Source organism: Suricata suricatta, chromosome 17 (assembly GCF_006229205.1).
Source record: "Suricata suricatta isolate VVHF042 chromosome 17, meerkat_22Aug2017_6uvM2_HiC, whole genome shotgun sequence".
Lineage (NCBI taxonomy): Eukaryota > Metazoa > Chordata > Mammalia > Carnivora > Herpestidae > Suricata > Suricata suricatta.
Genome location: NC_043716.1, coordinates 18,990,600 through 19,004,313, shown reverse-complemented (window position 1 = coordinate 19,004,313; position 13,714 = coordinate 18,990,600). Strand labels below are relative to the sequence as shown.

The 13,714-nt window shown below is 52.5% G+C and overlaps 1 protein-coding gene across 2 annotated transcripts in view; it reads right to left on the bottom strand.

Moving 5' to 3' along the window:
- Positions 1-13,714, bottom strand: part of RHBDL3 (rhomboid like 3) — a 45,519-nt gene that overhangs the window by 14,268 nt on the left and 17,537 nt on the right. Inside the window, exons 4-7 of one of the 2 annotated variants that reach the window (XM_029927279.1) lie at positions 13,032-13,256; positions 8,905-9,053; positions 5,823-5,935; positions 240-340 (exon numbers count right to left, since the gene is read on the bottom strand). In XM_029927279.1, coding sequence (XP_029783139.1) covers positions 240-340; positions 5,823-5,935; positions 8,905-9,053; positions 13,032-13,256 — 588 coding nt within the window. The remainder of the gene's footprint in view (positions 1-239; positions 341-5,822; positions 5,936-8,904; positions 9,054-13,031; positions 13,257-13,714) is intronic. The other variant, XM_029927278.1, reaches the window with a different exon arrangement.

Here is a 13,714-nt window from a genome sequence, read left to right as displayed (position 1 = left end):
AAAGGGGCAGAATACGGAAATGAGTAATTTCACAGGCGAGAAGGAGAAAATAGGATTCGTATATGGAACGGCCCCATTTGAAAGCAGCCTGCAGAAAGTGAGCAGTGTCTGTGAACTAATGCCAGCCGGGTCTGCCTGGCCTTTCCGGGCCTGGGCTGAGGAGTCGACAAAGATCCCCAGCGAGGATGGGCATGCAGAGGGGACGCCAAGAGAGGCACGCTGGGACAGGAGGTGCTCACCATCACGATGTTGGCCAGATGGGCGGAGACGAGTGCGTACACGCCTCCGGAGGAGCCCACCACTGGTGCAGTCATGTCAGCCACAGACACGGCCAAGGACCCTGGCACAGAGAGACATCGGGAGCTCAAGGGGGCTGGCACACACTCCCCACCCCTGCCCCAGGCCTTCGCACACAGCAGCCTCGGGGGTAAGACCCCGGAGCAAAGGCTCCGTCTCCTCTTCCTTTCATCCAGAGTCCCTTGGAGCCTCCTACAGGCTTAATTCATGGCTTGAAAGAGCCATCGGATTCAAACTTTTACAGAAGACCCAGTGGAGGGAAAGGGCCATCCGCCTGTAACTGCAGATCTGCACCACTTCTCGCCACCTCAGGGTTCTGAGCAATAACAAATAGTAGCAGCACTTACTGCAGAAGCGGCTGCCATGCGGCCGCTGGGTGTCACGTGCTGGCCACATGCGTTACTTATATAGGCCCCTTTAACCCCCCCGACTGCCCCTTGAGGAAAGGGGAACTGCAGAGGTGAGGCCGCTGAACCCGGAGTCACTCGGTAGGCAGGGCTGGAACCAGGATTTGAGCCCAGCTTTGCTGACACAAAGCCCACACTCTTGGGCATAGCAAGCCACTCCCCAAACTGCTACAGAGGGAGGTCAGCCCCCAACCCCCACCATCACTCTCCCTGCTCAACTGCCTGGCTTCACCTCTGACCTCCCTCCAGCCGAGAGACAGACAAAAGGCCAGCAGAATCTAGAGTGGGGGTTCCACTGGAGGAAAAATGTCCTTGAAAAGTCCCAGGGAAGAGGGAGATGATGTCATACCCTCTGGGGAAAAGGAAGGGTGCAGACTGTTGGTCTGGGGGATGACAAACTTTTGTGCTGGCAGGGAAGTTGGGCAGAAAGGAGAAGGGAAATGTATTGTTCTGGTCTCATTTAAGTGTGATCAATGCTTTGGCTTCCAGGGAAGGACACGCGAGACTAAAAATAACCGGGAGGTAGAGCCCAGGGCTCAGAGGCTGAGAGGTGGCTGGCCTGCGTGAGCACGCACAAACCACCACTGGAAGATGCCCGCAGGCTCAGGACCCAATTAGCCGCTGCCTGGGTGGAGACAGGAGGCACGGGCAGAAGGTCAGACTGCAGGCTCTAGAGATGGAGGGTCCAGAGAGGAGGCTGGGCTCAGGCCAGGCACCAGGGTGCCCGACACACGGGGGCACGGAGAACCCTGAGAGCATCATCATCCGCCCTCTCCCCCTCCCTGCCCCCTCAGGCCTCTCTCAAGGTCCCTCAGCCCACTGGGATCCTTCAAGTAAGAGATCCCCCGGCCCAGCGAATCCTTGGTCTCAAGGGGCATGAGATCTCCCAGGGAAAAGCACCATCATGAACGAGAACTCCCAAGTCCCTCTCCCCTCCCGGTTGACTATACATCTTTCTTCTCCCCTTTCATGCTTCCCTCTAGCTTTAATTAGGTATTGATCTATTGTCAGATAATTTTCTTTTTTTTACTGCCTAGCCAAGGGGTCAGCCATATATAACAGAGGGAAAAAAAACCTCAGGGTGGCAAACAGACAGGCAGTGGGATCTGCATGACAAAGGATTCCCACGCTCTCCCCAGCAGGGCCGGCAAGGAAGGCTGCATTGCAGGGCTGCGGCTGCCCGCTCAGAGCCACTCATTAATTACCGCGTGGACAGAGGAGCCCCAGCCTCCCTGGGCTGGCCTCTCCTCTAGCAGGCCCAGCTTCTGGTCTGTCTGCCTCCCGGAGGTGGTGGGAGCACAGCGGTAGAGAAGCAGTGAGGAAGCCCCAAGGGTCCGGCCTCCCCACACTGACCTTTCTGTCACCCGACCCATGGAAAGCGGGGTCCTCAACCCCAGGGTCAGGGGTCAGTGTGGGATTGTGGCAGGAGTCTGGAATGGGGGCGTGGCTGGCTAGTCACATGACCTTGGGCACAGCCCTCGCATTCTTTGGGCTTCAGCTTTCACATCTGTGACAAAAAGAGGTCTAAGGCTTTCCAACTCCTGAGCGGTGAAACCCTCTTTTTCAAAGGAAGCCTGACCCACACCCCTACCCCCACGCAGCGGAGCACAGACAGCCCAGGGCTGAGTAGCAGTGGGGCCTGGGGCGTAAAATTTGGCACCCACCGGAGGGGATCTCAAGAGTTCCTTCTGGGGGCACCTGGTTGGCTCAGTCGGTTAAACGTATGACTTCAGCTCAGGTCATGATCTCAGGGTTCGTGGGTTCAAGCCCTGCGTCGGGCTCTGTGCTGACGGCTCAGAGCCTGGAGTCTGCTTCAGATTCTTTGTCTCTCTCTCTCTCTCTGCCCCTCCCCAGCTCACTCTGTCTCTGTCTCTCAAAATAAAGACTAAAAAAATTAAAAAAAAAAAAAAGAGGGAGTTTCTTCCAGGTCAGAGACTCAACAGCCCGAGATCCTGAGGTCTAGGATCCAAGGATTGGATCCTGGTTCTAGAATCCTGAAGGTAACAATCTGGACTCGCCGGTGCTCCATGTGCGGCAGAAAGATTTTCCTCAAGTGGCTGCAGGTTAGCCCTGGGCTAGAGGGACCCTGAGCAAGGGCATGTATGCACATCGATCTAGTCATAAAGGCCATCCGGCGGCAGGATTCCGGACAAGCTGTCTGGAACCTAGCCTGACGGAGGACCATTCCGTAGGCCAGCATGAAGGCCCCAGGAGTCATGGGGGCAGAGGATGGGGACAGAATGGTAAGCGGGAGTGACACACACCTCTGCATGGCAGCAGGCCAAGGGACTAGTTCCGGTTGGGGCTCTGAACTCTCTCGAGAAAGTTCTGGGCCCACACCAGCACGCAGATAAATAGGTGACTTTATCATAATGCACAGCTGCGATAACATTAGCCTGAAATAATTTAAAGCAGGTGTTTCTAACGTCTCCCTCGGCCATTAAAACAAAAAAATCCAAATAGAAACAGCAGAACATCTACCTTTAATCAATATAACGTTATGTATGTATGTATTCTCTCCTTTGTTCTACAATATTTGTTGCCTAACATATGCCAAACCCTGCGTTAAGTCTCTGGGGTGCCCACATGGCTCATCATCTATATAATCTGTATGAAAAGCTTGCTGGAGCCCTTAACATACCAGCTTTTAAAGCACCTAAATCTTAGCCATGTGATTATGAGCTAGAAGCGAGAGACACGTGGGTCTCACGCACTGGTTAGAAGCATGGGTTCCCACTCACTTCGAGAGCCTCTTTGTCCTTCTGAGAAAATAAAGCCAGTCATTTCGCCTCTCTGAACCGCTGATGAAATGGGGGTGACGGTACCACCTCATAAGATTTGTCAATAGGGCATGTGAATCCCCTATCGCCAGCCCAGAGTATCCCAGCAGAGGCTGGCTGTCATTGCTCCAAAGCGTGGTGGCCTTGCCTTTGCAATATTTTCATTGGGCGGGAGCCAAAGGGTAGGGTCTGAGGTCTATTATGACCTCTCTTGGTGGGGTGCCTGGGTGGCTCAATTGCTTAGCGTCTGACCTCTGCTTAAGTCATGATCTCACAATTTGTGAGTTCGAGCCCCAGGTTGGGCCTTGGGATAAGGGTGCAGAGCCTGCTTGTAATTTTCTCTCTCTCTCTGCACCCCGCCCCTGCTGCGCTCTCTCAGTGTCTCTCTGTGTCTCTCAAAAAATAAATAGAAACATTAAAAAAAAAAGACCTTCCTTGGCTTCTGCCAATAAATCACCTGCACAAGGAAAGGTCTACCTTTTGGTTCTCATAACGTATGGTAGTGGCTGGAAGACAGCCTTCGGGGCCAGACAGCCTGGGTCTGGGGCCGGCTCTTCTCAAGCAGGTCCCCCGAGACACTCTAAGGCTCAGTGTTTGTGCCTGCAGCAAGTGGAGAGGAACAGTACCGGCCTCGAGGGGTCGCCATGAGGATTAAATCCAGGCTGCATGTACGGGCCCTTGAGAACGACTGGCTATCCACACAGGGTCTGGCTGGCTGGGAACGGAGCCCCCTCCCCACGCTGGGGTGCACACAGAGAGGGAGGAAGGGGTGCAGGCAGATCAATCAACTCAATCCTGGAGATCAATGACATGATTTATGATGACCAGAGTGCCCTCTGGTCCGAATCAATGCCTCGGACAGAAAGGTACATGTTACTTGTTTTATGATACAGCCCCACCACCCCCTGCCTGGTTGGCACGGTATCCTACTCTGCCCTCCTGTCCTTGGGGGGGGGGGGACACCTGCACTGCCTCCCTGCTGGGTGCCATCTGGTTTGGGTGAGGCCTGAGTCATCCTGAATCCTCCTTCTGTCTTCTGGGTTACTGGCACCCCCATCTAATTGACTACTAACCGCAAGTGTTAGGAGTGTCTTTCCTGTTCCTCACCATTAACCATCTGGGTCTCTGGGTATCTAGGTACAGAAAATGTGGCTATAAATCTCCAGGTGTCAAGACTTGGGAACTGCGTGGGCGGCTAAGTCTGGCACCCAGCGATCCTCACGATGCGGAAGGTGCTGGATGCGGGAAGGATGTGGTGCTGTCCAAGGTGGCACACAGAGCAATGAAGAAGGTGAGGGTCCGGTCTCCCGTGCTGAGGGTTTGTGAACTTGCGGACCAGCTCCGCATGGGGTTGGGGGTGGGGGGTGGGACCCTTTCCTCTTGGATTCCTGAAGCCACTTCAGTTACTCCCAGGGTCCCTGTCTGCTCATTGTTTACAAGGTCAACGCTGCCCTGCTCTCCTGATGACAACTTTAATGCCACTCAGAAAGGATTAAGATCTTACTTAAACATACACACAAAGCTCCCTTGGGCACAGCTGTCAAGGTGAAAAGCTGAGGCGGCAAACCTTGTTAAAAAAGAAAGAAGCCAGCTATAAAGTTGGAAGCATCACGAGGGAGACTCCTCTGTTCAGAAACCCGGCTGGTGCAGACTCTTCCTGCAGAAATGCAGTCTGCTCTCCCGGCTCACCCCGGCCAACCTAACCTCCCCTCCAGGGAAGCAGACGGGGAGACCCGCCGGCCACAGGGCCCGCCATCCTCAAGGTCATGGTCCTTCGCCATGTGAGCAGAGTCGGCTGGGGCCCCAGTCTCCTCCAGCTGGCACGAGTGCTCACTATTCTTAGGCCAGACCTGTTTCCTGTCCGAAGCGGGTCAATCAAGGGGGCAAGTGTTGTCCTGGTGGGCGGGCCTGGATGTCCCTGCAGGGATCTTACTGTGCCCGTGCACAGTTTACATGGCACGGTTACTCCAATTGTCACCTCACGCCACCCTCCCAACACCCTCTGGGCAGATCTTATTAGTTCCCTCCTAAAACCTAATGGGGCCAAGAGAGGTTAAGGAATTTCCCCAAGCTCACACAGCTACAACACGGCAGTATAAAGATGGAAACCCCAGGCAATCAGCCCGTTCTGGGCCCTGGTCTCCTCCTCTTGCCATCACATGCCTCCCTCTTTGGATGGCGGTCCCCTTTCCAGGAGAGATCTGCTGACCCTGGTAGTCAGAAGCCTTGGTGATGCGGGTCTTGAATCGCGGGACGCCTGGGGCTGGCCCAGTCCCATGGGGTCTCCCGACTGCCCTGGGGAAGTTCACCCCTGTGGACTTGCGGCCCACCTGCCTACCTGCCGCAACGCCAGCCACGTAGACAAGCCCGATGCGGGTCGCTCCGTGCACCATCTCCAGCGGCACCCCTACCAGGAGCTGCAGCACCACGTTGAGTCCCAGGTGTTCTATCCTGTACAGAAGGACCACTGCACTCATTCATCAAACACTGTGTGCCACGACGCGAATCCAGCAGGGACTAAGCCCCCAGACCTGCCTTTGAGGAGCTCGTGGTCTGGGGCCAAGGGACAGGAATTCCACTGCAGACAGACCATCTTGGAAATGGCACACCTTGCCTGCCACCTGGACAGGAAGGAACAGTGCAGGGCCTGGGCAGTGCTTGGGAACGCCTGCACCTGCCATAGTGAGGGGCACCTAACCATGGCCAAGATCCAGCAAATCTGTCCACTGACACATGAGAAGCCAAGACTCGGAGAGGGGCACTCATGGCCTACGGTCACACAGCCCCGGTTCCTGATGGGCAGAATCTGCTCCATTTACCAGGCCACGGAGTTACTCTGGCTCGCTACGCATTTGTTAGAGCTACGATGTTCACAGAGAAAGAGATTTTCAAAACAAATGCAAGCATTAGGCGGCTGCCTAAGTGGCTCGGTCAGTTAAGCATCTGGGTCTTGATTTTGGCTCAGGTCATGATCTCACAGTTCATGAGATGGAGCCCTGAGTCAGGCTCTGTGCTGACAGCATGGAGCCTGCTTGGAATTCTCTCTCTCTCCCTCTCTCTCTGCCCCTCCCCTGCTCACTCTCTCTCTCTCAAAAATTAATAAAGAAACATAAAAAACAACCGTAAATATTAGAGATATTTCTTAGAATGTAATAATTCAAAGTTATCCCTTAAAATCTCATGAAATCCCTTAAAATCCCATTCTACCTCCCAACACTCAGGGTTGGCTTTTCTTACCCTGGGAATACTCTCCTTTTTATACTATCATACATCTGTGACCAGATCTTGTTGCTAAATGGTGTCTAGCTGAGTGGCTATGTTATTGCAAAAAGTTGTAATGTTACTATGTCAATGTGTGCTTTCAAGTTACAAAGCACTTTAACATCCACTGTCTCATGTAAATGGAGCCCACAGCATCTCTATAGGTTCCTGGGGCTGTTTAAATGATAGGGTAACAGAGCACTTCATGAGGGGTCTGGACCCTGGCCTGAGTCACAGCCCTAATCCTGGCCAGCAGGGCCCTGCCTGGAGGCTAAATGCTGTCCCATGTCGGGCACATGTGAGCAGCTGTCTCCCCAGGAGAGCACCTGCAAGGTGCTCAGACAGAAGGGGCTCTGTTCTAACCTCCTATCATGCCTGGAGTCTTCCAGCCCCCACTGCCAGCCAAAGGCTTAGAAGCATCGGAAAAATGCACTGGAAAAGAGCCGGCCACTAGCATCAGATTCATAGTCAGAGGGATGGCAGAGGGCTTCTGGTCCTGTCTCCTTGGTTTACAGAGGAGAGCCTGAGACTAGAAGTCACCAGGTGAGGAGAGTCCAGGGCTCCTGCCTCCCAATCCGAGCTCCCTCCTTTCTACCGCACTGGATTCGCTGGTCCAGAGTGGGCCACCGGGTCACAGGTCACCTTACCGGGCTCTCTCCAGATGCGGGCCAGCTGTCCTTATCTCCCGTCTGCTGCAGCACCAGCCAAGAGCCCCTCCCTCACTCCCTCCAAATCGCAGACCTGGAAATGCCTCCCAGGGCTCTCCCAGGCAGGCACTGCCCTGTTAGAAACAATAGCCAGAGAAAGGCCTGAGGCCACCACTATGGACCTCAGCTTAGAGCATCTGTGCCCTGTCCACTTTGGCCTCCAGGCTTTTCGCTCCCAGAGGCAGAGAATGGACAAAGAGGCTTTGGAGGCTCTGTCTGTTCTTGTCCCTCACTCCAAAAGATCAAGGAAGGCCACAGGTCAGCCCTGAAAATAAGGTGGGCAGTCTTACCCACTGTGCAGTCACAGGCGTGGGCAGCCTGCGCAGGAAAGACCCCCTCTTCCCACCCAGTTCCTGCGGTCTCTCGATCTTGGTTCACAAGAAGCCCCATGCATGAGGCTCCCCCTTCATTCTGCTCCTTAGTCCTGTCAGATGGAAGCCTGGGATGCGGCAGGCAAGGCAGCAGCCTGCACTAAACACCCTCTCTGGGTCAGAGCGGAGACGTCCATCGGGAACCATCGGTGTGTTTCTTCATCCTAAAGCCCCTTCTCAGCAAGTGTGGCCTGTTAGGGGCTGCACACGTGCCACTCTGGAGGCTCAGCAGGAAGGGAGGCTCACAGTGCGGCTCCCTCTTGGCCACTGTGGGCCCTTCTGCTAAGGAACAGGAATGATGGAGCCTCGGGCACCAGCGTGATCCTCTCCCCATGTCCACCCTCAGGGACAGGCTCGCCCACAACTCTTCCCAGGCTAACAGTGAGCCCTTTCGCTTCTCTCCCTCGGGAGGCTGCCGAAGACACCACAGAGGTACAGTGTCCAGGGATTCTGATTCCCCAGCTCAGTGCTTTTCCTGCATCAAAACAGTCTGCAGCCAAGACCATGCTCCTTAAGGGAGGGGGACCTGCGTGGTCACCTGGCCATGCAGTGGGTCCTTGTCATGAGGTAGAAGGTACCAGTAAGAACTGACTGCATTCCACACCCGAAAGAGGCTACATGGACTGGTCAAGAGAAACTAGAAATATTACTAGAATTCCTCAAAGACCCTCACCACCTATGGAGATGACCTTGGAAGAAAGGTGCTTTCAAGAAACCTGTCCTTTATTTCACTAATAGGGGCACTTTACACACACACAGTTTGTGGATAGTGAACCTGGTAGCTAACCGTGCTTCCCTTTTTGCTTTGGCCGCTAGGAAGCTCAGAACAAACTTATAACCTACATGTGCACTGTTCCCACTGTGGGCTTACATTAACATTTGCCTCCACCTATCTCCCTTTTCCCATACTCTGTCAATAATGAACTGATATCTTCTGGTAGTAGGTAAGTTTCAAGGAGCCTCCTCAAATCTTGTGTCCAGCAAGATAAAAATAAATGGAACCTTATTTCATTCTAGTCTCTCGGGACCTCTCGGTTTCCCATAGGAACTGTGGCTAGAGCAAAAGGCGGCAGGTACTCACCCCGCATGCATGAAGATGTATGTCAGGTAGCGCCACGCCTGGGCGCGGAGCTGTGGGTGGTAAACCAGCGAGTTCTTCAGGTACCGGGGATGGGTTACCTGCAGCACGAACTGACCCAGCGATACTCCGTTGTAGAGGAAAAAGGCAACCTGGATAAAACACAGAGTGGTGAGGGCCTGTCACTAGATGCGAAACTGTCCAGGAGCCCCTCTGATGCTAACGTGCGGAATCCCCTACAGGAAGTTGTCACTCATCCACCTCGGAGAATGAGGGATGGCCCTATGGCCGGCGCCCTGCCCAGCTTCCAGCCGCCTCTCACCCCACTTTGGTCTGTTTTGTGCTAAGTGATCACGTGGGCTCTGCCCACACCTCCTCAGTGCCAGACAGGAAGGGCTCAGAGGGCTTTAAACTAATTGCAGTAATAACTTACATACCCATTTGGGGGAAGAGGTAATTCTACATAAGGTGATTTTTTTTCATTGTGGTAAAATACACACAACATAAAATGTACCATCTTCATCAGCTCTATTTTTTTTTAATTTTTAATGTTTATTTTAGAGAGACAGAGTGCAGAGTGTGAGCAGGGGAGGGGCAGAGAGAGGAGATGCAGAATCAGAAGCAGGCTCCAGGCTCTGAGCTGTCAGCACAGAGCCCAACGTAGGGCTTGAACCCATGGACTACGAGACCATGACCTGAGCCGAAGTTGGACGCTTATCCGACTCAGCCACCCAAAAGCCCCTGAATTTCCTTCCTTTTTGAGGCTGGATAATATTCCACTGACTGACATTGTGCTTCTCCATTCATCCATTCATTCAACACTTGGGTTGCTGCCACATTTTAGCTATTGTGGATAATGCTGCTATGGGGAGAGGTGTACTAATATCACTTTGAGTCCCTGCTTTTGATTCTTTTGGGTGTAGACCACCCAGAAGCGGAATCGTTGGATCCCACAGTAATTCTGTGTTTAATTTGCCGAGAAGCCACCATGTTGTTCCCAGTAGTGGTGACACCATTTTGCATCCCCACCCACAGTGCTCCAGGGTTCCAATTTCCTGCATCCTCCCCAACGGCACCACATGAGCCGATTTTACAGATGACTGAAGCATATTTGTTTACACCCCAAAAGGGTATTTAACTTTTTTCCCCCTAGAACTCCTTCTAAAATGCATCCTTCAGGGGTGCCGGACTGGCTCAGTCAGAAGAGCATATGACTCTTGATCTCAGGGTTGTGAGTTCCAGCCCTATGTTGGCATAGAGATTACTTGGATAACTTGAAAAAAATCATAACAAAATAAAATGCACTATTCATGTTCTTGTGTTCCTCATCAGGGTGTATGCATACTCTTTTAAGGCTGTCTCGGGGTGCCTGGGTGGCTCAGTTGGTTGAGTTCCGACTTTGCCTGTGGTTCATGAGTTCGAGCCCCACATTGGGCTCTGGGTTGACAGATTGGAGCCTAGAGCCTGCATCAGATTCTTTGTCTCCCTCTCTGCCCCTCCCTAGCTCATGCTCTGTCTCTCCAGCTCTCAAAAATAAACAAACATTAAAAAAAATAATAAAAAATAAACATTAAAAATTTAAACAAAAAAAGCTGTTTCAGGTATTGATCTGGGCAGTAGGAATAAAGTCTTCTCCAGCAATTGATGGAGTTTTCTTTTATTTTTTTAATGTTTATTTAGTTTTGAAGGAGAGAGAGTGGGAGTAGGAGAAGGGCAGAGAGGGAGATACAGAATCTGAATCAGGCTCCAGGCTCTGAGCTGTCAGCACAGAGCCCAACATGGGGCTTGAACCCAGAGACCATGAGATCATGACCTGAGCTGAAGTTGGATGCTCAACTAACTGAGCCACCTGGGTTCTTCTTTTGTTTTTTTAAAGTTTATTTATTTAAGTAATCTCTACACCCAGTGTGGGGCTTGAACTCACCCAACCCTGAGATAAACAGTCGCATGCTCCTCAGACTAAGCCACCCAGGCATCCCTGGGGTTTTCACTCCTGTAATAAATGGCCCCAAATTTCTCTGTTTAAGACTCAGATCTGTTTTGGGCACCCAGGCGGCTCAGTCAGTTAAGCGCCCGACTTTGGCTCAGGTCATGATTTTGCAGTTTGTGAGTTTGAGCCCCGCATCAGGCTCTGCGCTGACAGCTCGGAGCCTGGAGCTTGCTTCCGATTCTGTATCTCCCTCTCTCTCTGCCCCTGCCCTAGTCACAGCTCTGTCTCTATCTCTCAAAAATAAATAAACATTAAAAAAAAAGATTCAGGACTGCTTCTAAATTTCCTTTCGTTCTCACCCATACTGCCAGGTTGTCAGCAGGCTGTTAAACCAGGTATGACAACCAGGTTCTTACTCCCTATTGCTGGCTGGTCATGGGCGCCTTATAATAGCTTCCCACCATACCCCTTCCATTCCCTGTTATAGAACCAGAAATCCAAGTCACTGGAACTGTATGTAAAACACAAGCTTTGGGCTTTAGTATAAGTACTTTGAAACAGCTATTTCATCATTTTCTTCTAGACTGGTGGTCTGAGTTTCCATAGCTGAGGTTTCTGGAAACTGGAAACCAGTCTGGATGGTTGACCTCTCTGGATGACCTTGGACAAATTACTTGAACGCTCTGGTCCTTGGTTTCCTCATCTGGAAACGGAGATGCCCACACCTCCAGGGTGGTCACAGGGTTTGAAAGTGCTAAAGCACACAAAGGGCCAGCTGTGCATGTTGTGTACTCAGTGAATGAAGCTGTAATCGATGTGGGGCTCAGGCCTCCTGGGCTGGACCTGTGCCATTCCCAGCACCGCCCCCCAACCCCGGCAGATGGGCTCTCCTGGGTTCCCCAGGAAGCCGCTCCGTCCAGCTTCCACGACTCAGGTGGTCTAGCAGCAAATACAGCTCCCAAGGTAGCTCATTATTATTGGTCCTCAAATAGAATTTAATAAATAGACCAACACAGTAAGTGTTTGGAGAACGATTCCAAGAATATCTCAGACTATCGCATCTCCAACATGTACTTGGATGAAGCCGTAACAACAGAGGAGCGCCTGGCCTGCGGACCAGCTATTTTGATTTGAGAAAAAGAAAAGAAGGGCGCCATGGAGCCTAATGATCCTGCCATTTGATTCGGCATCCACTTTACAGGAACACATGCCAGGGTGGTGGTGAGGCCCCTGGCCCTGGAAGGGAAATGCTGCAGACTATAAAACACCACTCAGGAGTTGGGGGTGGGGCTCAGCACAAAAGAATCAGAGTCTCTCACACGTGGGCACCAACTCAGAAAGTGGTACCTTTGGATTCTACTGCCTAAGCAGGAGACGTTTAGGAATAACGACGGACGGATGATTCCCTAAGGGGAGAGCATTCTTTCAAAATTTGTTCAGCCCACATTTACCTGTTCATAAACACTCTCTCCCATATGCATTTTGAGGAATGCTTTTGCTTTCAGAAAGCGCCACCAGCCATTCTCGAGCTAAACAGAGGAGTCCTAAGGGAGAAGGCAGAGGCCTGGTGATCCCTGCTCTGCGGGAGGGAGAGGGTGTCCCTGGGGAGCAAACGATGGGCCCACATTCCTCACTCAGGGAGAAACTAAAATAACTTAGTTTCTTTTTCCACATTTATTTATTTTTGAGAGACAGAGTGAGACAGAGCGCAAGCGGAGAAGGGGCAGAGAGAGGAAACACAGAATTTGGAGCAGGCTCCAGGCTCTGAGCAAACATTCAGCACAGAGCCCGATGCAGGGCTTGAACCCGCTAACCGTGAGATCATGGCCTGAGCTAAAGTCGGACGCTTAACCAACTGAGCCACCAAGTGCCCCTAAGATAACTTAGGTTTAAGGAGTTAGCTTGGCCAAATCCCCCAAATCCACAAGCTCAGGACACTGTTCTTGGTGGTCATATGGGGATTTGGCTGCAGGGGGCATTACTAGATCATAGCCTCTGGAATATGTTCACGGTCTCGGGATTCTAACACTCACAGGCCCTATAAGGTGGTCTAACTAGCAAACGGCAACTGAGCCCCACCCACTCCCTTCCGGTGGAGAAGACGCTGCACTTCCTGTCTGATCTCAGACACCCTCTTGCCCGGCCCCTGCGCTCCCCGCATCCCGTGGCTGGGCAGCCCCTCCCCTACCCCCGTGCTTGCCTCCAGCAGCGTGACTGTGACCATGAACCAGGGCGGGGGGCAGCAGGTGTAGCTGTCGTAGTACCACTTCCGGTCGATCTCCCGGGGCAGGGTCTCGTAGGCCACGTGACGGATGAGTCGCTGGGAGAGGTTCAGCCCTTTCTCCTCCAGCAGGGCCTTGCTGCAGAGTCTGCGATTGCCCTGCAGGATGGCCTGGCGGAAGCTGTTGGACCGCTTGTTGCTCATCTGCGCGGGAAACAGGTGGGGGGAGGGCTCAGAGCAGGGGTCGCAGGGGTGGCGGGGTCTCAGCACGACCTGGGACCCACCAGGCCCCGTCTCACCTTTCTCTTTCTTTTACAATAGTTAATGAGAAACAACACTCACTGGGTCTTACAAGGCCAATGTCCTCAAGCAACATGTTTTAGGCTCCTTGGATAGTCTTTTATTAATTTTATTTTTTAATATTTATTTGTTTTTTGAGAGAGAGACAGAGCATGAGTAGGGGAGAGGCAGAGAGAGAGAGGGAGACACAGAATCCGAAGCAGGCTCCAGGCTCTGAGCTGTCAGCACAGAGCCTGACACGGGGCTTGAACCCACAAACTGTGAGATCATGACCTGAGCTGAAGTCGAAGCTTAACCAACTGAGCCACCCAGGCGCCCCTCACTGGATATTCTTAACGAGTCTACCTGTTAGATAAGGACTG